Raw genomic sequence first — 24216 nt, 5'->3', positions numbered from 1 at the left:
TTTCTCCTTCTCTTCCTCCTCCTCCTTTTTTGATGACTGGGCCAATCATTTTGGGAAAAGAATTTAAGTATTGCAGTATTACACCCCACTTGCTATTTATAAATGGAAGAGGAAGGGATTAACATATATTAAGTGCTTGCTATGTTTCTGGCACTTAACATGGGTTATCTGTTATAGGGCACTCAATATTTGAGGTGGATACTAAATATTTCCCATTTTACAGTGGATGAATATGAAACACAGGGAAGTTACATAACTTGACCAGTCATGTAGCTAGTAGGATCCAAAGACAGGAATCACATTTAGGTATGCCTGTTTTTCTCCTTTGTGTCATATCTTGAAGTCTATGGGATGTCTTATGTTAAAAAACACATTTCCACGTTATATTAGTGAGTATGTGAACTATACAGAACAAAGTTTTTTTAAATTGGGGTATAATTTACATATATTAAAATTTACAGATCTTGGGTGTTAGTTGATGCATTTGGATCATTTATATGTTCTTACATAACCACCACCCAAAACAGGTGTGGAACATTTTCGTCACCACAGATGTCCTTTTATGTCCCTTTCTAGTCAATTGTACCACCACCCTTTCCCCCCAAAGCCAGGCAACTGCTTTCTGATTTCTGCAGCATGGTTCAATTTTGCTTTTTCTTAAATGTCAGATACAGAGAATCATGTACTGTGTGTTCTTGTATACTGATGTTCTTTGTGTGGATTTCCGTGTGGTGTTTTCTTTGGGAAGGGGGGAGGTGATGTTGATGTGCAGTGGGGCAGCTGGCCAGCCAAACAAATCCTGCAGCGAGTGGTGGCTAGGTATTACCTGAGAGAAAAGAGGGGAGGGAATGGATATATTTTGTACAAATTATATCTGTAAAGTAGGTTTTATCTCCCCTTGCTTGCTGAGGTATCTGAGGCTCTGTAAGGTAAGCTAATAAGGCTGGTGTTTCATAACTAGCAAGTGGTAGGAAAGCCAAGACTTGAAGCTTAAAGTCTGGCCTATTTAACCTCAAGCCTGTGCATGCCTTTTCCACACTCTTAAGACTTTTTTTTTTTTTTTTTCCTGAAGAAGGGGGGAATAAAAAACACCACCAAATATTAAACTGCCTACCTCACTGTGATAACTGAGGCTTGGAGAAGCCAAGGGTCAGGGTTATCAGGCCAGGAAACAGAGAAAGTTCTTTAAAGAGCTCCCAAGTGGAGCAGGGAGGTAGCCAAGCCGGGAGGTGGAAAATGGCTTCATTCCTGGCCTGGAGCCCTCCTGGACCGAAGGCAATCCCATTCCTTCCTGCTTTGAAGACCTCCAGCACTCAAAAGCCCAACACCTTGTACTCTCAGCCAAGGTTTTGGTGAGACCTGGCCAAGGACTCCAAGGCTAGTGTTGGAGAAAGGGATAGTTAGGCTTTTCTCTTTGTGGGGATTCTTCAGCATGTACATTGGAATCGCTGTTCTTCCATGTGAGGAAGTGGGAACTTTCTTCAGGGACTGGAGATGGCTCCCCAATTCATTCTCTGCTTGCTGCATCCCCTAGGCATGTTCCGGGATGGAGGTGAGAAAGAGGCCTAGGATAGAGACTGAGATGAAAGCTCCATATCACCTAAATGGATGAGAGATGTGGGCGAGGGCTTAAGAGGTCATTGCGGGGCATCTGTGGTGTGGCATTGGTTTAGGTAGGATGCGAGGAGCTACAGGGCTGTTTATATTGATGAAAATGAAATCCCTCTAAGCATCCAGGCTTAAACAATATACATAGATTATTTTATGATACACCAAATGAATTCCAAATGGACTAACTGTACGCACAATATTTTTTCATCCATAAGAAAATCAGGAATAGAAGTGGATACTTCCCAAATTTTCTGAACTTTAAAGCAATAAAAGAAAACTTGAATTTTTATGACTACATTTTAAAAGTATGTGACAGAATATTTGTAACAAATAGGAAAGATAAAAAGCTAATAATACCCTTATTATATGAAGAGTTAACATCTGCCACAGGAATGAAATGTGACAGAACAGAGAATTCAGAAACAGACTCAAGTAAGTATGAGAATTTAGTCCATGATAAAGATGACATTTTTAAAATCTGTGGGATAAAAATAGAATTTTCAATATGTATTGGAACGGTTGGCCAAGCGTTTGGGACCCAAACCAAAGCTCTGCTTCACTGCTTAAACCAAAATAAATTCAAATGGATAAAATATTTAGATTGAAATGCCTCAAGAAACAGGATTACGTTGTAGATGAGAGCATAGATTCTGGCGTTAGACCGTCTGGGCCTGCAGCCTGCCTCCGCCAATCACCGGCCGTGTGACCTTGGGGGAGTTAATCACTTTCTGTTCCACTGTCACGAGAGGGGGATTGTTGTGAGGATTAAGTAAGTTAATATACGTAAAGGGTTTGAGACGGTGCTTGGCGCACGCAGGTGTTATTAAGTGTAGCTGCCGTCGTCATCAGCATCATCATCAAAGAAGTTAAAACCATAAAGGCACTAAAAGAAGGTATGGTAAATATTTTATAGGCATAGGGTTGGAGACACTATTTTTGATCATGACACAAACACCATTCTCCGGTGAGGAAAAGTTCGAGAGATTTGGTACTTGAAGCTTCTACACCTGGGGAAAGAACGCCATCTGAGTGGGGTGCTAGAGGTCACTGTCCCTAGAAGGGGCGGCCATTCGTGTAGTGCTTCCTGAACTGAAACTGGAAGATGACTAGTAGAAACTGGGTGGGTATGCTGGGGAGACACTGTCTCAATGATCTCAGAGTCATCTGGGTCTTTCTACTTAAGACTGCTGGATTTGTAGCCTGCTGCCACTGTAACAAACCACCTCAAACTTGGTGTCTTCAAACAAGAGAAATGAAATCCTCGCCATTCAGTTCTGGAGGCTAGAAGTGTGAAATCAGGATGTTGGCGAGGCCGTGCTCCATGTGAGGCCGTGGGGGACAGTCCTTCTGTGCTTCCTCTGGCTGCTGGGGGCTCCTGGCGCCTCCTGGGATTGTGGTGGCATCGCTGCCGTCTCTCCCTCTTCACTTACCTCTGCACCACCTTTTCTGTGTGTCCTCTCCTCTTCTTAAAAGAACTCTGGTCATTGGATTTAGGGCACACCTACTCTGGTATAACCTCTTCTTTTTTTTTTTTTAAACCCAAACCCTGATAAAACCTCATCATAACTGATTATCTGCAAAGACCCTGTTTCCAAATCAGGTCCCATTGTGAAGTTCTGTTTAGACATGAATTCAGGGAGGACACAAATTTACCACAGCTGACCTGCCCCGACTGTTAACATTCCTTTTCAGAGAGAAAGCAGTGCCTTTGAGTTTGGGAAAGATAGGGGGGTGCACCCAACACACACCTCATCGGTTAGCCGTAGTGATAGCAGAAGTGCCGTGCACAGATACACAGCAAGGGAAGGCCAGAGAGCCCACACTGATCATATGAAGGCCTTGCCTTTAGCAAACAATGCCAGCTGTCTGAACATCTGGAAGTGACACAAGAGATAGTAAGGATAGGGAGGGAACTCCCTATAGGAAACTAATAAGGCTTTTCAAATAGCTCTTAGTCATATGCAATATTGACAGAAAAGACTGGAATCCCATGCCATGGTGGACAAAAATAGGATTTCTCTTATTTTTAAATTGTCCAAGTCTAGTATAGTTAATACACAGTGTTATGTTAGTTTCAGGCGTACAATATAGTGACTCAGCACTTCCCTACATCACCCAGTGCTCATCATACCAAGTGCCCTCCTTGAACCCCATTGCCTATTTCACGCATCCCCCCACCCATGTCCCCTGTGGTAACTGCCAGTTTGTTCTCTCTAGTTAAGAGTCTTGGTTTCTTTCTCTCTCTCTCTCTCTCTCTGTCTCTCTCTCTCTCTCTCTCACACACACACACACACACACACACACACACAAACTAGGATTTCTAAGAAGGATCCATTGTTAAGCTTCAGGAGATCGTGATATGACCTGTAGCACTGTGAAAAAGACGTGTGTGTGGGTATGCGCATATTTTGGAAAGAGGCTTCCAAAGTCTCAATAGATCCACATGGGTATCCAGAATCCCAAAAAAGTAAACACAGACTAAAAGTATCTAGTGAAGAGGTAGACTGTTAGGATTCGTTTTCAGATAAAAAGTCTTGTTGGCCCTGTCTTCTCATCACCTCTGTAAGTTGTGTTACCTTACAAATGGGAAAATAGTACTGAATGCATGTATCTGTAGCTCTAATTTTTGCACGTTCACAATGTCGTCCAACACATTCACATTCCAAGCACGCTCACTTTCTCCCCACTCCCCACACAGTTTCTCTTTGGCTCCTTAGCTAGGGAGAAGCATCTTCCCACATGGCCCCACTTCCCCGCTGCCAGCCTCTTTGGAGCCCATGCAGGTTAGGCTTTATCTCCCCCAGGCTACTGAGCCCTGCTGTTGTCAGGTCCATGCGTCCTAACACTTCCTGGGGACACTTGTCAGGCCTCAGGTTCTTCAGCCTGTCAGCACTGTTTACTGCCACAGATCTCACTCCCTCCTCGAAACGCGTCCTTCGCTTGGCTTCCAGAATTTTACAGTTCTTACCTTACCAGCTGTGGCTTCTCCATCTCATCTCCACCCTTCCCTTCTCTGTGACAGCTGCTCCAGGCTCATTCCTCACCCTGTTCTCTTTCCCACTTATGCTACTACCCCTGGCGTCTCACCATCACCTTGGTTTTCCTTCTTCCCTTTCTAAGGCGATATATATAATGAAAACAAGGTAAAAAGTTTTCTCCCACATGACCCTTTAATTCTTTCTCATGGAAGCTCTTCGTTTTATTTCATTATGGTTGCACTTTTCAGATGTCTTCATTTTTTTCCTGTTGGCTCATACTCCCCTGGTGATGCCGGCTTTGCACGGGTGATGTGTGCTGGTGGGAGGGGTTCACGCAAGCCCAGGACCTAAGGGGTGCCCTTTCTTGTGAGTCTGGGTCCTAGGGGGAGTCTCACCCCTTGGGTACACCTCACCACCGCCCCCTCCCACCACCACCAGGTAGCCTGGCTCCTCGGGAAACCTCCCTTTTCTCTGCCAGGTGCTGCTTTCTCTTCGTGCCCGTGTTCCTGAGTAGCCCTCTAACTTCAGAAAGTGTGGGGCCAGCCAGGCCGCTGGGGCCTGTTGCTTTCCACTTCCCACTGGCCGGGCCCTCTGCCCTTCTGTACCCGCAGGTCGCTGGCTTGCCCTGGGCTGGCTTGGAGAGCCCTCACCTGTGAACTTTGGTGCCTGGCACTCTTCTGCCCTTGGCTGCCCTTCTCCCCCATACCGGGACCAGCCAGTTGCTGTCTCCCATGGTTTCTCACGTATTTGCTATTTCCACCTCAGATTCATCAGCTTTCTCCTTTCTCAAGCGATGTATGGACTTGGGGTTCAGAAAGAGGAGCTAGCCATGGGTTAGCTTGTGAGCTATATAATTTCCAAAATGATCAACAGTAAAGCTGTTTTCATATTGGAAAAAAATGAGTTCAGCACAAATTAAGAAAATGTTTAAATATCTTTAAAAGGAACTATGTTTTGGGAATGCAAGCTGGTGCAGCCGCTCTGGAAAACAGTATGGAGGTTCCTCAAAAAACTAAAAATAGAACTACCCTACGACCCAGCAATTGCACTACTAGGCATTTATCCACAGGATACAAGTGTGCTCTTTCGAAGGGACACATGCACCCCCATATTTATAGCAGCACTATCAACAATAGCCAAAGTATGGAAAAAGCCCAAATGTCCATCGATGGATGAATGGATACAGAAGATGTGGTGTATGTATGTATATATATACATACACACACACACACACACATACACACACACACACACACACACACACACACACACAATGGAGTATTACTGGGCAATCAAAAAGAAGGAAATCTTGCCATTTGCAACTACGTGGATGGAACTGGAGGGTATTATGCTAAGTGAAATTAGAGAAAGACAAAAATCCTATGACTTCACTCATAGGAGGACTTTAAGAGACAAAACAGATGAACAGAAGGGAAGGGAAACAAAAATAATATAAAAACAGGGAGGGGGACAAAACAGAAGAGACTCATAATTATGGAGAACAGACGGAGGGTTGCTGGAGGGGTTGTGGGAGGTAGGATGGGCTAAATGGGTAAGGGGCACTAAGGAATCTACTCCTGAAATCATTGTTGCACTCTATGCTAACTAATTTGGATGTAAATTAAAAAAAAAAAGGAACTATGTTTACGTAGCAAACATTTGGAAAGAGATTTAAGTTCACTAATAATAAAAGAAATAGCATTCATTGTAATAGCTGCATATACCTTTAGCAGAACAAAATATCAGAGATTTAAAAAGTAATTAATACAGCCAGTGCTGGTAATGCACAGTGAAATGATGCATTTTCATGTACTACTGATAGGCATCTAATTTGATTTAGCCCTTTTAGAAAGTATCACACTTACCTCCAGATTCTTAAAATGTTTATTCCCTTGATCCCATAATTCTGTTCCTGGAATTCTTTTTTTTTTTTTTTCTTTTTTTAAAGATGTTTTTTTATTTTTTTCAGTAATCTCTACCCCCAATGTTGGGCTCAAACTCCCAACCCCAAGATCCAGAATCACAGGCTCCACTGACTGAGCCAGCCAGGCACCCCTGTTCCTGGAATTCTAACCTAAGGAAAGTTTCAGTGTGGAAAAAAACTTTGGGCACAAAAGATAGGCATTGAAGTGTTACTTATAGTAATGAAAACAACACTGGCAGCCATGGAAGCAGTGTATTTATCTGACTACAGGGAAATTGTTAAAGAGACTACAGTCTGTCAACCCAATGGAATATTTTGAATCTGTTAAAATAATCTATTTTAAAGATTATATGAAAACAAAAAAATACCATGACATAATGTTAAGCAAAACAGGTAAGAGAAGACAGTTTACATAGTATTTAAAAATTTACACATAGCAAAAAAATTAGAAGAAACTCCCTGCAATGTTAGTAATACTTGTATTTGGGAATTTTATTTTCCCTTTTTATTTTTTATTGGCTCTGATGTCTTGAGGAAAAAAAACAATAAAAAATAAAATTACAAAAACCTGTTTGGTTTTGGTTGATTCAAGATTTGGCAAAGAAGCAGTGCCTAGGTGACTCAGTTAAGTGTCCAACTTCGGCTCAGGTCACGATCTCATGGTTTGTGGGTTCAAGCCCCACGTTGGGCTCTGTGCTGACAGCTCAGAGCCTGGAGCCTGCTTCGAGTTCTGTGTCTCCCTCTCTCTGCTCCTCCCTCACTCATGCTCTCTCTCTCTCTCTCTCTCTCTCTCTCAATAAATAAATAAACAAACAAATAAATAAATAGATTTGGGGCAAATGATAATGAAATGATCAAAGTTACTAGTGTACATATTTCATAAAATATAAATTTTTCTGGTGTAAAACTATTTCTTATTAGAAAGGAGGAAATAACAGAGGAGTAAGGAGCTGTGCTTTGTAAATTAACACAGCGAATGCTTGACAGCAGGATCCAGGACTTGGACTACGGGTTCACATCCAATGCCGCCTTCCCCAGCTGTGTGACCTTGGACAAGTTACTTGACTTCTCTGTGCTCCAGTTTCTTCATCTGCAGAGTGCAAATAACACGAGGACCTTTGTAGAGGCTCTGGTTCTCACACATACTCATATTCTTTCTCTGTCCCTCTCACATCTATATATGTAACTGTTATCTACCATTGTCATAGTCTTCTCCATCAAAGCTCAGGAGTCAACTGTCACTGGTGTTCAGGACCCCTCTGTGCACCTCACTTGCTAGGGGACACAGAGAAAGTACATTTTGCCTCTCTTGCCTAAGTGTATTTGTAAAGTGGGGATAGTAAAGTGCCTGTGTCCTAGGATTGCTGTGAGACCCCAGTGAGATCAGGTTGGTCACGTGCTTACCACGTAGTGATGCTCATAGCGGAGGCACTGGGGAGGTACTGAGAGCCGATGCCACGTCATAGATTCCGTTTTTCTTTAGGTCTGTTTTGAAGCATAAGGAAAGTCAGGGGCACATGGTGAGTGAGTTAACTGTGAGGGTTTTGCTGTCCACTTCTGATGTAGTAAGGAAGTTGAGGATCATTGATAATCCTAATCGTTTATAGGCTTATATTGCTTTACAGTTTCAAAACTGTTTACATGTGTGTTGACTCCTTGATACAACGATTCTGTGATGTAGTAGGTAGAAGGCCCAACCTCATTACCACTGTTCACCAGTGTTGTAGTCGTACCCCCTTACTTTCAGCAGACTTTAGCAACTGATTCTGTATGCTTCCTCTTTACTCTAGATCTAGCCGGTCTTGAATACTTGGTGTTTTAGGTAGATGGTACTTCTAGTACTTTGGACATAAAGTTTTTTTTCCTTTTGTTTTCTCCATATGAGCACCCCATTCAAGTGGCCGTATCTTGGATTCTGTTTCCCCAAGAATTGTTCCATCTCTAAATTCTTCAACTTCAATATTCTATTCTTCAGCCGCTTATTACATACTTAGTAATTCGTTGTTTTAACCACTTACTACTAATTTATTCCATTTTTATTTAGGTTACATTTACTTGTTTAACTTTTTTTTTTTCATTTTTGATTATGCAAAGGATTGTAATGCTGGTAAACATCATAGACTACCCAAGAGGAAATTGTATTGTTTGGTGATTCATTTAGTCAGAGAAGTTCTATTGTAGTAACCTTTGCTGCTTTTTTTTCTTTTTTAAGCTTATTTATTTGAGAGAGAATGAGGGAGAAGAGAGAGCGAGCATGTGTGCGTGAGCAGGAGAGGGGCAGAGAGAGAGAGGGACAGAGAGAATCCCAAGCAGGCTCCATGCTGTCAGCACAGAGCCTCATGTGGGACTCAAACCCATGAACTGTGAGATCATAACCTGAGCTGAAATCAAGAGTCAGACACTTAACCAACTGAGCCACCCAGGCGCCCCCTCTTCCTTTGCTTCTTTTAAGTTACAAATATTTACTTCTTTCCTTTCCTTTCTTCTTTTTTACACATATTTACTTTCTAAAGAAGAATTTAAATATGTGTTAAAAGTTACTGTTTTTGTAGTCAGTCTGTGTAACTAGAATGCAGTTTTTCTCACTAATTAGTTTGAGGAAAATGGTGCTATTAGACAGTAAATTATAAAACTAATGTTTTTTAAAAAATAATTCTGTTATCACTCTAAGACTGCTTTTTAAGATTATAAATTAACTCCATTTGTTAATGGAGTTTAATAACTCTTTTTTCCCTTTAGTGCATGGGACTTTCTTAATTACAGGAAATAACTTCTTATTTAATGTTTTATTAAAGTAGAGTATACATATAGGAAACTATACAGATCATAAGTAAACATTGGAATTTTCATGAAGGGAACGCACTTGTGTCCCCAGCCCTTGGAGCATAAGTCAGATCATTGCCAGCTCTCCCAAAGCTGTCCCAGCCCCCTTTCAGTCACTAACTACCCCCTCCCCTGTGCCAAGGACATAAATTGAAAGTAAAATCTAATAAATGAATATTCATGTTGCCGTCATTTTTTGTTTCATCTTTTCCAATCTTTGAATGTGTTTATACTTGCCTTTTCTGTTTTTAAATTAAAATTTTATTTTATAAAGTTAACACAAACATGTACACAAGTTAAATAGTAGTAAACAGCTTAAAACAAAATGTAGCAATTTCCTGCTCTACCCCTTTCTAGTCCTCAAGATCCTACTCCCTAAAGGAATGTATAGCATTTAGTATATACTGTATTTCTTTTCCCATTTGCACATTTCCAGATTTCATAATATAAGTATATGCTGCTACTTTTTATTAACCAAATTTAGATATTATCTGTTGATTTCCTATTATAGTAAGCAAGGTCTTAACTCCCTTGTATCAGCATCTCTACTATTTCTTTTATCTTCTTAATATATTTACATTAAATTTTTTGGTTAAATGAATATTCTCTATTAACATTCTATGCTTTACATACAAAATTTAAAATATTACAAGGTACTATGATTGGTGGTTTGTTTTATTGCTTTTTGTTTTTTATGATATTATTAATAATTGTCTTGGTTTTCACATTGTTCTCTCTCTTTCTACGTCTCTTGTCTGAAATCATAATGTCTCCTGCCTTTCTTCTTCTGACTTTTGGTCTGGATACAGTCACAAACGCTTGTTATTGCTAAGCCTAGTGGAGTCTTCCAGCCCTAAACTTTTGTAGATGTGCCCTCCTTCTTACTTCCTCCTTCCTTGGTTTCCATAACATCACTTTCTCCTGTTTTTCTGAACACTCCTTTTTAGTCTCACTCATGCATAGACCTCTATTCATCTTCCCTTAAGTGTGCGTTCCTTAAGATTCTATCTGGGGGTTCCTGGGTGGCTCAATCAGTTGAGCGTCTGACTCTTGACTTTGGTTCAGGTCATGCTCTCATGGTTCCTGGGTTCAAGCCCCACACTGGGTTCTGTGCTGACAGCATGGAGTCTGCTTGGGATGCTCTCTCTCTCTCTCTCTCTCTCTCTCTGTCTCTGCCCCTCCCCTGCTCATGTACGCTCTGTCTCTCAAAATAAACAAATAAATAAACTTAAAAAAAAAAAAAGATTCTATCTGTAATATGATTCTTACCCAGAAGAATCTCTTTAGGTAATATCTGCCATGGCCATGAGTGACTTCTGTTATCTGTTTCTTCTTACAGAACTTTCTTCTACATATATCTGGCCATTGAACATACAGATAGAGAGACTATGAAGACATTTGTCTTGCTTGCACACCTGTTCAGGGTCCCACTCTCTTCTTGTGACATCTGCATATGAATTATGTGGAGGCTTTGGTATCTGTCTGTCTATAGTTCTTCACCCTACCCTGCTCCTATTCACACAGACACACCACTTTCTTACCCTTTACTGTTCCCTTCACACACACACACACACACACACACACACACACACACACACACTCTCAATCTCTCTCTTTCTCTCTCTTTCTTGCTCTCCCTTTTCTGACATTTCTCCTCTCAAACATGTGCACTGCCACTCTCCATTTTTATTGGCGAGAAGGCTAAAAATTGTCTCCTGCCCATTGTCTCTTCATGTAGGTAAAGTGAGGAGACGGGATGTTGGGCCAATTGTCAGATCCTAGAGAAAACAGAGTATTTTACTAATTTAGTATGCTTCATTTATACTTGATAGTAACTATTTTAATAGATCATCCATTTTAAAGCGTGTTAATCCTTGAAATGTTTAAAAATGATCACTTGATAGTGCATATTCATATAGTCTCTTCTGCCTTGTTACTTTCAGATTTAAAGTCATGAATGGGATTGTAATATGAATTTTATTACTTTCAGAATTAAAACTACACATTTGGGATTGTAGTGTGAATTTGCAGGTGGAGATCTTGTCCAAACAAGAAAGAAAAAACGCAATTAAATGTTCTCCTGTCCAGTCTTTTGCTATATGCGATTCGGACCATGAGTCTGAGCTTACATTCCTAAAAGCTACAGGTGTCCATCAGATCATTCAGAGAGAGCACTCAGATTGAGAAGACAGAGGCATCGAGCCTATGAAAGAAGAGCCCCCAAAGGAGCCCTAAAAGGGAGCACAGAGAGCTTGTCAGTATGTGATTCTAGAGAGTGGTTCAGGAGTTTTATTTGTAAAAAAGTGTAAAGGTGATATTCCACCAGGTCTCAAGGTTTTTCACCATCATTGTCATTGATGATGGTGATGGTAGCCCTTTGTTTTTTGTTATTATTTCGTTGTTCTTGGCTTACCCGTTTGTTCTGCGCATTTTTTAAGGTCCTTAAAATTCTGGTCAGGGCAGTGCTTGATGGGATGACTGATCGAAGTGGAGATGTTGCAACTGACCTCAAAGGAAAGCTGCGGGAGTTACTTGGCAGAGTGACTTCAAGAGTGACAAATGATGGAGAAATCTGGAGGCTGTATGCCCAACTGTATGGAAATGGGCAGAGTGAAAAGCCTGATGAAAATGAAAAGGTCAGTCCTCTTCCAGTCCTCCTGGGTGCTTGCCTTTTGCTTGAATTACGTGTGGGGCATCTGCTTTGATGGTTGGAAGCAGAGATAAATAGCTTGAAGGGGAAGATGGATATGCTCAGGTCTTCTGTCTTGATTCAGAATCTTTAACATAAGCACTTGGAATTGCGGGCAGGTTAAGACTCGTAAGCATTCATCTTTTCTCTTTTCATGGGTTTTTCTCACACAGTTGTTCTCTGCTTCCTGCAAAAGGCTCTGACTGACCTGCTCCCATGCTGGAGCTGCCTCAAGTAGCTGTCCACAGTATATACCCTGCAGCCCTTGCCCCAGGCCCCTTGCTGAAGACTCGGGTAGATGGGGCTCAAGGACAGAAGAGCGTTCAGATCTGAGACGGGGGCCATGGAAGGGAAAAAGAAAAAGGAACCAGATAAGAATATCAGAGGCGAGCTTTAAGTCTAAACATAAAATGCTTTACAAAGGTCGCCTGGCCCCTTTCTCAAAAGTGTGTTAGAACACCAGTTACACTCAAGTAATGCCTTTGGCTTAAGGGAGCCCCCAGGGTTTCCAAGGTTGAAATAATTGTTTTCTGTTCTTTTCAAAACATCCACAACAAATCAAATGTACTCCTTGCGTGAGTTTGGAATTTGCTGCAGTACAGCTAATCCGTGGGATGGTTAGCCGTCTCTCCTCCCTCCGTCCACCCAGCTGGGTTCTGCCATTGCCTGTCTGCCCAGAGAACACATACTTACATGCACGCATGCACACACTCCTACCTGCCATCCTTCCATTTCTTCTTGAATTATGAGGCCTTGCATATGTGGAATCAAGGGTAGTCTGAAGTCTCTCATCTGTGACTTCTCCCTCAAGATTCTGCAGGGATGGAGCTGTGAAAGTGTCTTAAACTTCTGTGAGTACACACACCTTTGTGTAATCCCATAGTTGTGCCTGGGTTCATGCCTCGTTTTCCAAACGGGGCTCATAAGCTGATGGCTACCGATGCTGAGGAAAGGTGTGCAAGCTTCTTCTAGATTTCCAAACCTGGCGTTTCTGTTTTTCTCTTTGGAGGGAAATGTCTCTATCAGATACATCCCTTTGATTGCTTTTAATTGCTTATTGCTGTTGGGTGTGCATCTGTACCCCTTCTTTGATGAGAATAGTAAAGGCTATGCTGCGTGACACAAACGCTCGTTTTTCAAGTTGGAATTAGTTCCATATGACTTCCAGGAAGCCGTGTTTGCAATGTGAATTACACTTGTTATTCTGAACGTTGTTCTTTCTCTGTCCTCAGGCGTTCCAGTATCTCTCCAAGGCATACAAGTGCGACACACAGTCCAGTTGTTGGGAGAAAGATATGACATCATTTAAGGAAGTGGTTCAGAACGCCTTAGGCCTCGCACATGGTATTTGATGTAATGTTCGGATATCCCTGCCATGCTTTAATGTATTTTTACTGAAAAAGTATTTGTCAGAAGTGAAGTTCCATTACACATCATTTCAGATTATTTCATTGTATTGAAATTGTTGTATTTGATTCAGCAGATCTTTATAAGACCAACTACCGTGTAGTAAGCACTTTGGAGTAATCTGAACAAATATAGGATAGAGCGGTCTGCGGGATAGAGGCTTGAATGCCGTCTGAGTGACAGGTGTTAGGAGCTTTCGGTACGTGAAGTATCTTCACAACTGTAGCCAACCTTCATGGCACATAGAGTCTACTTGTGGTTATCATATAGTGGTAGGGAAATCTGTTAACATTTGCTGACTCCTATTCCTTTATAAATGGAAATATTTATTATCAGAAATACGTAGATTCCTGGAGTATATAGCAACGTACAAAAAGCTATGGCTTATACAAAAGAAACAAAAAATATCCTGTCCCTGCCTTTGGGAGATATAGTGGGTGATATTTGAAGGGAGGGATAACCTTACGTATAAAGTTGTATGCCTGTTGGGCAAATATATTCCAGATTAAGGTTCCTTTTTATTTATTTGCATAAAGAGAAATATACCAGATAAGTTAATAATACATTTCTATATTTATATTTGAACATGGGTGTGTGAGGCCCTGGAAAGGGAGTTCAAATAAAATAATGAAGCTACAGTGCTAAGAACTGGATCACAGGGACTATGATCCTATCCTAAAGTCTTCCTCCAAAAAAAAAAAAAAAAAAAAAAAAAAAAAAATTAAAAAAAAAAAAAATAAGAAAAGGGGCGCCTGGGTGGCGCAGTCGGTTAAGCGTCCGACTTCAGCCAGGTCACGATCTCGCGGTCCGTGAGTTTGAGCCCCGCATCAGGCTCTGGCCTGATGGCTCGGAGCCTGGAGCCTGTTTCCGATTCTGTGTCTCCCTCTCTCTCTGCCCCTCCCCGGTTCATGCTCTGTCTCTCTCTGTCCCAAAAATGAATAAACGTTGAAAAAAAAAAAAAATTAAAAAAAAAAAAATAAAGTCTTCCTCCAACTTCTCCTGCAACTATTAATTACAGTAACTGGGGAGCCAACACGGGACCATAAAAAGGGTAGACCCTTGAAACCAGGGAGACCTAAACTCCAGGACCAGCTCCACCACAAAGCTGCTAGGTGACGTTGGGTAAATGACTTCTCTCTGAGCCTTAGTTCCCTCATCAGTACAATGGGGGTAATACCTACCTCTGATTGTTAGGAAGTAAATGAAAACATATTCAAAAACTTAACAGTATCCTACACATGGTTTAAATGTTAATCCCTTACGTTCTCACCTCAGCCCTGTTCCTCTGGGGTAGAGGATCTGAGCTGTATGATAAGGCATGCAGAACTAAAAAGAGAAAAATGAAGAACAAAAATAGCATTTAATATGTCTCTAAAGAAGTCACAGAACATTCAAACAGCTTAGAAATGGGCTTAGTAGATAATAATTCTACTTCTGGTCTTTGATATCCTTGACAAAAGGGATATAAATATCCAGTTTTCTGGGCTGCCTACCGCTTGGCAGATCCAGTAGACGTGCTGATCTCTGTCTAGCTGAAGTTCAGAGTAGATAAGGTGGAGGTCATTGCTGGGAGACCCATGGAATGTGGCTACAGTTCATGTGGCTTGTGTTGGCCATGGTGGGTGGGCTTAGATGGAGTTCAGTTCTTGTGCCTTTGACCTCTGTGGATATAGTACCAGGTTTGGGAACCCCCATAGCCACGTGTATTATGTACATAATTATAGCAAGGTGCAATCTCCTTGGAACAATTTATCTTATCTACTTCAAATTGCCAACCCTAAACATTTCTGTGAACAGCTAGCTTTGTAACAGTTAAAGCCAAGGTATTTTCTGTAATCACTAAGTGTTGCTATTGAACCTGTCAAGTATAAATGCACAGGTTAAAGAAATAAGTGCTGCAGTAAAAAATCTTCATTTACATCTTAAAGTTGGTTTGAAACTATTTTGGACACTGTTTTTTCATCAGGGCAATACTGGGAGAAAAACAAGTGTTTATTCTTTTAAGTTCCCTTTGACTTTAATGATTTAGGTGTTGGTGCTCCGACAACATTTTAAGCATATTTTAGTGGATGCTCGGGTTTAGTTTCTGGTGATATTTTAGATTGATAAAGATAAATGTTTGCCTTTTCTTGTTGCTTTTTTTTCTTAATTAAAAAAATATTTTTTAATGTTTATTTTATTTTGTAAGAGAGAGAGACAGAATGCGAGCAGGAGAGGTACAGAGAGGAGGGGGACACAGAATCCGAAGCAGGCTCCAGGCTCTGAGCCATCAGCCCAGAGCCCGACGCGGGGCTCGAACTCACGGACTGTGAGATCATGACCTGAGCCGAAGTCGGACGCTTAACCGACTGAGCCACCCAGGTGCCCCTCTTGTTGCTTTTGTATACCAATGCTCAGCTGAGGAATGAACTGGATTTCTGTTCTATTCTGTTGCCCACCTTGCTCAGTTCTGAAAAGGCAATGTCACATTAAAAAAAAAAATCTCCCCACAATTACTCCTTTGAGTTGCTATTTGTAAGAGTAGCTATGTACTTCAAAAGGCCGGAGAAGACATTACAGTGTCTACATAGGGTTTGAGACCTTTGAATAACAACGTTGTCATTTTGTGCCCCTTTGTATTGTTTGGGAGCTATTCATTTATAGCCTCCGCTCTTCTGTTTTCTGGGAAAGGGTGTGCAAAAGCTGGTTCTTTCTTTGCCATCCAGGAACTTTTAAAATAATAGTTATGGGGGCGCCTGGGTGGCTCAGTTGGTTAAGTGACCGACTTCGGCTTAGGTCATGATCTTGCAGTTTGTGAGTTCAAGCCCTGCGTCGGGCTCTGTGCTGACAGCTCAGAGCCTGGAGCCTGTTTCGGATTCTGTGTCTCCCCCTGTCTCTACCCCTCTCCTGCTCATGCTCTGTGTCTCTCTGTCTCTCAATAATAAATAAACGTTTAAAAAAATAAAATAAAATAAAATAAAATAAAATAAAATAAAATAAAATAAAATAAAATAATAGTTATGCATTTTAACTACAGTCTACCTGGAGGAAACACTGCTGTCTTGGATTTGCTGATAATTTGAAACAGCATTGTATTTCTCTCTTTTTCTGGAGCTCTATCTTTATCTCTAGTGCCTTTTGGAAGTGGGATTGAGGAAGGGGTCTAATAGTGTTTGTCTTTTTGATCTACTTTTGTGTTTTTGTTGTTGTTGTTTATTTGTTTTGTTTTTCAGAATTAAAATAAGGATTTAAAAAAGAATCACAGGGGCGCCTGGGTGGCTCGGTCGGTTACGTGTCTGACTCTTGATGTCTGCTCAAGTCATGATCTCACAGTTGTGAGATCAAGCCCTGCACTGGGGCTCTGCTCTGGGTGTGGAGCCTTCTGAACATTCTCTCTCTCTCTCCTTCTACCTTTCCCCCCTCGAGCTCTCTCTCTCTCTCTCTCCCTCTCCCTCTCCCTCTCCCTCTCAACAACAACAACAATAACAAAAAGAATCACAGCTATTTCTGATCCGTTCCTAGGTATTTAACAGCCCACATACCTCAGCTATGGTAGTCAAATTTTCTTCTACTAAGGGACACAGATATCATAATCCTCACTATCTATCTCCAGGTTAACTGTGCCCTTTGAAGATGAGGTGAACATTGTTGATTACCATGCATTCTTTCAACCCTTAGATGAGAAATGTCAAAGTCTAAGTATTATTTTGAAATGAGAATGTCACACTTGGTTCTCACCAACCATAGAAGATATTAATTAATGATAAAACAGTTTTTGCCAGGCACAGGCAGTCTCCACCAAACGATCAGAGTTCACATGCAAGAAAGACGTCTATTTCCATTCCTGGTCTAAGATCTAGGGTACTAAGTAGACTTGCACTGTTGTACTGGTTAGCATAGTTTTAAAACTGGATCTGGTTATGGGTCTGCTTATAGCAAGCATAATTTAGAAGAACAAACACAAGAACAAACCAGTGGAGAGATATCAGGTGCTGTATTTTTACAGAGCTCTTTACTGGTTCTTATAAAGCGTGAATAGCCAGGCCTTCTGCTAGTGAGGGTTATGCTTTCTTGGTAATTTCACATTTTAGGAAGAAATGGGCTCCCCGGCTCACTGGAGGCAGAGTGGGGGCACATGGGCAACTCTGTTCTCTCCCTGCCCTTGCTGATGTCAAGTGCAACCCGAGATCCCCATTGCGGTCACCTCCCTGAATGCAAGCATATAGGTTGTGGAAATCACTCCTTCCAGAATGATGATAGAAACCCTGAGTATGAAAAGGAGGTTAGGATTGAGCTGTCAGCACCTGTCATGTCGCTTCACTAGGCCGGTGTCATTGGCTACTGTGAGTCCCTTTTAAGGACTTGGTGCCCCGGGAAGCTACACTAAGATCTGCCACATCTGGTTTTGCCCTCTGTGGACACCTTGTGTTCAGTTAGATTTTGTCTCTTTTTGCCTGGTTTCATTAGTGTATGTCTGTATATGTTGTGTGTGTGTCTGTATCTGTGTTTCGGGTCTCTTCCTGATGATTTGTAACCTACCAAAAATCACCTATTTTCCTCAAAATTCTCCTTTTAGCAGTAAGTGCTAAGAAAGATAATGAGAATTGTGCACATAATTATTGTCCTTTTACCAAAATAAAGACTCTCCACGTAGAAATATTTGTAGAGTCTGTACTATAAAATCCTAATTAAGCAATTGTTTTTTGTACTTGTAAATTATCGTGACCGGTATTTAATGCATGTTTTCTCTGATGTGTATTTTTCAGTGGCTATGAAACACAGTCAGCACAAATCCAGCCCCCAAGAGGCAGTACAGGTGCTCTCCTCAGTTCGACTCAATTTACAGGGCTTGGTATCTAAAGCAAAGGTAAGAGTGAAATGTCAATTCGTTTTAAGTGTCACAGGAAGAAGGTGTTAGTATGACCTGACCGCTCTGAAGTCGTCTTTTACACTGGGAGTAATTTTAGGCCCGCATGACATTTCAGATATCAGCCCCCAGGTGGTCCGTATCCTGGTGGCAGCATCATCAGTCTAATGGCTCAACTGCCCTTCCTGGGTAACTCAGGAGTCTTTGAAATTAATATTTATAATCCAGCCCTACTGCATTCTTCAAGTTAAAGTAAAGCAATGCTCTTTTTTTTTTTTTTTTTTTTTAATTTTTAAACATATTATTTATTTTTGAGAGGCAGAGAGAGCGTGAGCAGGGGAGGGGCAGAGACAGAGGGAGACACAGAATCCAAAGCAGGCTCCAGGCTCTGAGCTGTCAGCACAGAGCCTGATGCGGGGCTTGAACTCACGGAGTGTGAGATCGTGACCTCAGCCAAAGTCAGACAGACGCTTACCTGACTGAGCCACCCAGGTGCCCCAAAGCAATGCTCTTTTACTTACCGTCGCTTTCCCCAAAGTGTGGCACATACGTTACTGACAGCACTTGGCTAAAGGTTTTTTGTTTTTGTCTTTTTAAGAAATATTTATTTATTTTTGAGAGAGAGGAAGGGGAGGGACAGAGAGAGAAGGAGACAGAGGATCCACAGTAGGCACTGGATCAAAGAGTGGCACTGGATCACAGAGCCCGATGTGGGGCTTGAACTCATGAACTGTGAGATTATGGCCTGAGCTGAAGTCAGATGCTCAACCAACTGAGACACCCAGGCACCCTAATTTTTTTTTTAATTAAAAAGAAATTTTTTTAATGCTTATTTATTTTTGAGAGAGAGAGAAAGAGCATGAGTGCCTAAACTTTTGATTTTAGTGTATATTTATTTCAGTGCATGCTAGAAAAAGTATAATTAGCACATCAAACCTACATTTTCATGAATATTATTGCTTATTTTTCATTTACAGTAGTATAATGTTTCCTTTAAAAAAAAAGACTTTAGGGGCGCCTGGGTGGCTCGGTCGGTTAAGCGCCCGACTTCGGCTCAGGTCGGCTCAGGTCATGATCTCACGGTCCGTGGGTTCGAGCCCCGCGTCGGGCTCTGTGCTGACAGCTCAGAGCCTGGAGCCTGTTTCAGATTCTGTGTCTCCCTCTCTCTGTGACCCTCCCCAGTTCATGCTCTGTCTCTCTCTGTCTCAAAAATAAATAAACGTTAAAAAAATTAAAAAAATAAATAAATAAATAAATAAATAAATAAATAAATAAAAAATAAAAAAAGACTTTAAAAAAAAAAAAAGACTTTTATTTAAATTTAAAAAGTTCGGGGCACCTGGGTGGCTCAGTCGGTTAAGCATCCGACTTTGGCTCAGGTCATGATTTCACTTAGTGGGTTCGATCCCTGCATCAGGCTCTGTGCTGACAGCTCAGAGCCTGGAGCCTGATTCTGTATCTCCCTCTCCTTCTGCTCCTTTCCCATTCATGCTCTCTCTCTTTCTCTCTCAAAAATAAATAAACATTAAAAAAATTATTTGTTTAATTAAAAAAATTTAACTTTAAAAAGTTGAGTTAGAGACAAATATTAAGGAGGTAGTATATGGATTTCACAAACATTGTTAACTTAGGTGGGTGACTCAGGTTTGACAACTAAAACATATAAAATCTACAAACGCCACCTTATAAATGAGCACTTGGATGGAGACACCGAAGAGTCCCCGAGACAACTGGTTTGAAGCCTGGACTCTGAGTCTCTACCTGTGGCAGGTCAGGCATGGGGCGGAGCCTGGGAAATCTGCATAGCCAGGTGTGGATTATACTTTTGGAAGCAAAATTTAAAGGCATATAACTTGTAACACAATTCAGTCCTTTCTCTTCTCATTTTTTTTTTTTTTAATGTTTATTCTTGAGAGAGAGAGACAGAGCGTGAGCGAGGGCGAGACAGAGAGAGAGGGAGACACAGAATCCGAAGCAGGCTCCAGGCTCTGAGCTGTCAGCACAGAGCCCGACGGGGTGCTCGAACTCGTGAACCACGAGCTCATGACCTGAGTCAAAGTCAGACCCTTAACTGACTGAGCCACCCAGGCACCCCTCTCTTCTCATTTTTACTCATCTTCACTTTCTAATCGTGGTTTGCAAACGAATCCTAACGCTTCTGAGAGTGAGTCTGTGTGTGGCAAGTGAAAGTCACTTCTGGACACGTGTAAAACCCTTCCCAGAGTTTGCATGCCTTTTTATCAATTGTTTGATCTTTTCAGATGAGGACATCGTTTTCGCCTGTTTAGATTAGTAACTTGCTTTACTATCCTTTTAGTCTGCAAGCTGGAACCAAGTTCCTATAATCTACCAGGAGGAACCGTACTCCCACCCGTCTTGGTGGCATAACTTCAGTTTTGTGTCTTTCAGAAAGCAGCATGAGCTCTCAAAAAAAGTCAGGGTAGCAAGCTTTCCTGTGACTTTCCTTCTCAGATCAGGAGTGTGGTTTCCTAGTTGGGTTAGATCACTTACCTACCCGTGATTATTTCCTCAGGATACACTCTACTAGTTCCCTTCTCTCTGTGCAAGGCTTTTTCTTATGAGTTATTAATTGCATATAAATCTATACTTACATACTTAAATAGTCTTGTCTGTGCAGAGACTGCCTATCCTCCTGTATTGTGGAAGATGCCCAAACATTGAAGATAAGGCCTCAGATGGGGCATCTGGGTGGCTTGGTTTGTTAAGAGTCTGACTTCAGCTCAGGTCATGATCTCGCAGACCCTGAGTTCGAGCCCCACATCAGACTGTCTGCTGTCAGCACAGAACCCACTTTGGATCCTTGTCCCGCTGTCTCTCTGCCCCTCTCCTGCTCACGTCCTCTCTCGCTCCCTCAAAATAAATAAAACATTAAAAAAGAAAAGAAAAGAAGGGCTCAGAGCATCATCTATGTTTAGATTCTGTTCTCATTAGATCCTAAGGGGTTATCCAAAAATGGGAAAAAATTGCCTCCCAACGCCTCCTTTGAAGCACAATTTTTTTGCTATAAAATTTGGGAGTCTCTGGTTTTATAGTAGATCAGATGCCCTTCGTATTTTTTTCTTTTTTTAACAAATTGGTTTGCAAAGCTGAATTGCAGTCCCAAAAACACTTTTTGAGAGCACCTTAAATAGTGAAAATGGAATAGGATAGCTCAGTTAAATAGCTTGCAGTAAGCTTGGCTCGTACCAGTCTCTGATCTTTTCTTGCCAGGCCAGGGACTTCATAGAAATAAAAGCTCCGAGAACCTAGGGACTTACCTGACCTCGTCCCATCTATGCTCCCCCAGGATGGAGCAACTCTCCACCCCTCAGCACATTGTCACTGTGCAGCTTTGCTCCAGAGGGCATGGATCTGTTGGGGCAAATGCTGGACAGCCTGGACACAGAACAGATTTTATCACTTTCATGCTTAGGGATCCTCAGCAAATAATTCATTCTTTCTAAGCCTCGATTTCTATCTGCTTCCTCCTGAGTTCATAGGGGAGTGATGCAGATTCATGATGATTTGCAAGCACTGTAATTCTTAGTAAAAATCAAATGTGCTGTGTGAGTCCAGGTTATTTTCCTAAAAGGTGTTTTCTCTATCAATCACATTGCAACGTTCTTATGTCAGTCTGTTATGAGATGCTGTACACAATGTGACTATACGGTAATGTGACAAATCTTTACTAAACATTTACGAAGTCCTGCATTCGAGTGAATGCTCTCGGCTCCAAAAATCACTGTGTGAAACTCTAAGCTTGTCCCAGTGATGATACTATCCCTCAAAACATCTTTGGGACTCCCTCTTTAGAATTCTGTCAGAACATTTGTCATGTGATATATGGTAGTGATAGTAAATAGTCCCACAGTCACGGTAAATTTACGTTTTGTAAACAGGTCAGCTAGTCAAGTCTGATGAAGAAGGTAGATAGTGTGCTGGGGCGTCTGGGTGGCTCATTTGGTTAAGCGTCTGACTCGTGGGTTTGTGGGTTCAAGCCCCATGTCTGTCTCTGCACTGGCAGTGCAGAGTCTGTTTGGGATTCTCTCTCTCTCTCCCTCTCTTTCTGCCCTTCTCCCTGCTCTCTCTCTCTCTCAAAATAATAATAATAAAAAAAGATAGTATGCTGAGTAAATTACGTTTCTGATCAACACACACACACACACACACACACACACACACACACACACACAGTGGTCATAAAATCCCAAAGCTAATTTTTTTAGGTGCCTGCCTTGCCTCAGCAGGCAGTTCCTAACAGAGGCTTTCCAAAATGTCTCAGCCACGATGGCATCAACCTATGTTGCAATATACCTCCCAAGGCAATTCCTTTTATAGGAGGAGAGAGCACATTTATTTTTATTTTAATATGCTGGGATTCTTTGCTTTTACCAAATCTTCATAATCTTTGTGACCCCTGAGTCCTATGCCATAATTAACTTTTAAATAACATAAAGGCAGGGGGGTGCCTCGGTGGCTCAGTTGGTTAAGTGTCTGACTTTGGCTGAGGTCATGTTCTCATAGTTCGTGGGTTTGAGCCCTGCCTCAGGCTCTTTGCTGACAGCTCAGTCTGGAGCCTGCTTCGGATTCTGTGTCACCCTCTCTCTCTGCTCACGCTCTGTCTCTCTCTCTCTCTCTCTCTCTCTCTGTCAAAATAAATAAACATTAAAAAAATAACGTAAAGGGTATGATTTGTATGAACTTGAATATAAAATGTGTTTGTTTTGTTTGTATACACAATGAATAGATTTGTTTTGTTGAATGAAAAATCCAGAAACCATCCTGTGACATCAAAATGAATAACCGATATTCAGGGCAGCCGTTCTGAAGAGCAGAGCTCATTCGAATTTACAGGTTCAGGCACGTTTTTGATGCCTGGCTCAGTTTTGCAGCTTGTGCGTTTCCAGGATGGTGAACAGAACAAACCCTACCATTGCTGCCGTCATATGGTATTATTATATACAGGGAATTTGACTTCTCTGCTCTGTACCTATCTTAGTTTAAAGAGATTTGTCATTGTTTTGATAGTTCTCCTTTGTTCTTTATATTGCAGCAACTTTTCACAGATGCGGCGAGTGGAGAGATTTCCAGGGAGCTCGCTGATGAAATGGTAGCTATGGACGCCCTAGTAATTGAGCTACAAGGCCTTAGCAACGAGTTTCGAAATCAGTATTGACCATCCTGGGAACACTTTCTGGAAAAGGAGCTCTCACCTCTGAGTTTCTCTCATACCTATGTATCTGAAACACAAGATACTGATTTTTTAAAATAAATTTCTCTTTTATGGCTAACATTTTTGTTTTGTGATTTTTCCAAATGTTTGAGCTTTCTGAAGTACGTTAAAAGTTCCCTCTTTCTTTAGGCTTAGTTACAGTTGAATTCAGCATCTTTATCATTCTTGAGGTGTTTCTGCACAAAGAGCGAACAAATTGTAGTTTTCTTTTTAGCATAGGGTTTATTCTCTCTTGGCCTAAAATGATATAGGTCATCGTTTGGAAAAACTTAGTCTATACCAGGAAGAAAATATCACACACTACAAATTTGTAGAATCGTTAGATCGGCTGCTTTATTATTCAGAAGTGGTAAAAGGGTAGATTGAGTGACAGAAACCTTTTTCCTTCTTGAGATTTCGTATTTGTGTCTGAAAAATACAGACTTGGCTAAATTAGAAATGTGGGTATGGTTTAGCTTTGAAATCAAGAAAATGCAAGAAAAAAAATGACATAACCCAAATTTTGATTCAACCATTAGCCACTAGTAACCAGGCAGACCCTTCTCCTTTTATATCCTGTGAGTCCTTGAGATGGTTGTTCAATAAGGTTATTATGAGTGAAGACAGCCATAAATGGTGCCATGTTACAGAGATGCCAAAATAAAATGCTTTCTTAGCAATGTCTGTGGAAACAAATATTGAAGGCATTAGTTGAGTTTAATAATC

General features: G+C 41.3%; 1 protein-coding gene across 1 annotated transcript in view; it reads left to right on the top strand.

Moving 5' to 3' along the window:
• Window positions 1–23569, top strand: part of TTC27 (tetratricopeptide repeat domain 27) — a 187106-nt gene extending 163537 nt beyond the window's left edge. The window contains exons 17-20 of the mRNA XM_045447193.1: window positions 11775–11972; window positions 13258–13369; window positions 18178–18278; window positions 23332–23569. Of these exons, the coding sequence (XP_045303149.1) occupies window positions 11775–11972; window positions 13258–13369; window positions 18178–18278; window positions 23332–23454 (534 nt within the window). The 3' untranslated portion in view covers window positions 23455–23569. The remainder of the gene's footprint in view (window positions 1–11774; window positions 11973–13257; window positions 13370–18177; window positions 18279–23331) is intronic.
• Window positions 23570–24216: the final 647 nt, after the last annotated feature.

This window comes from Leopardus geoffroyi, chromosome A3 (genome assembly GCF_018350155.1).
Source record: "Leopardus geoffroyi isolate Oge1 chromosome A3, O.geoffroyi_Oge1_pat1.0, whole genome shotgun sequence".
Classification (NCBI taxonomy): domain Eukaryota; kingdom Metazoa; phylum Chordata; class Mammalia; order Carnivora; family Felidae; genus Leopardus; species Leopardus geoffroyi.
This window is presented reverse-complemented; position numbering and strand designations above follow the sequence as displayed.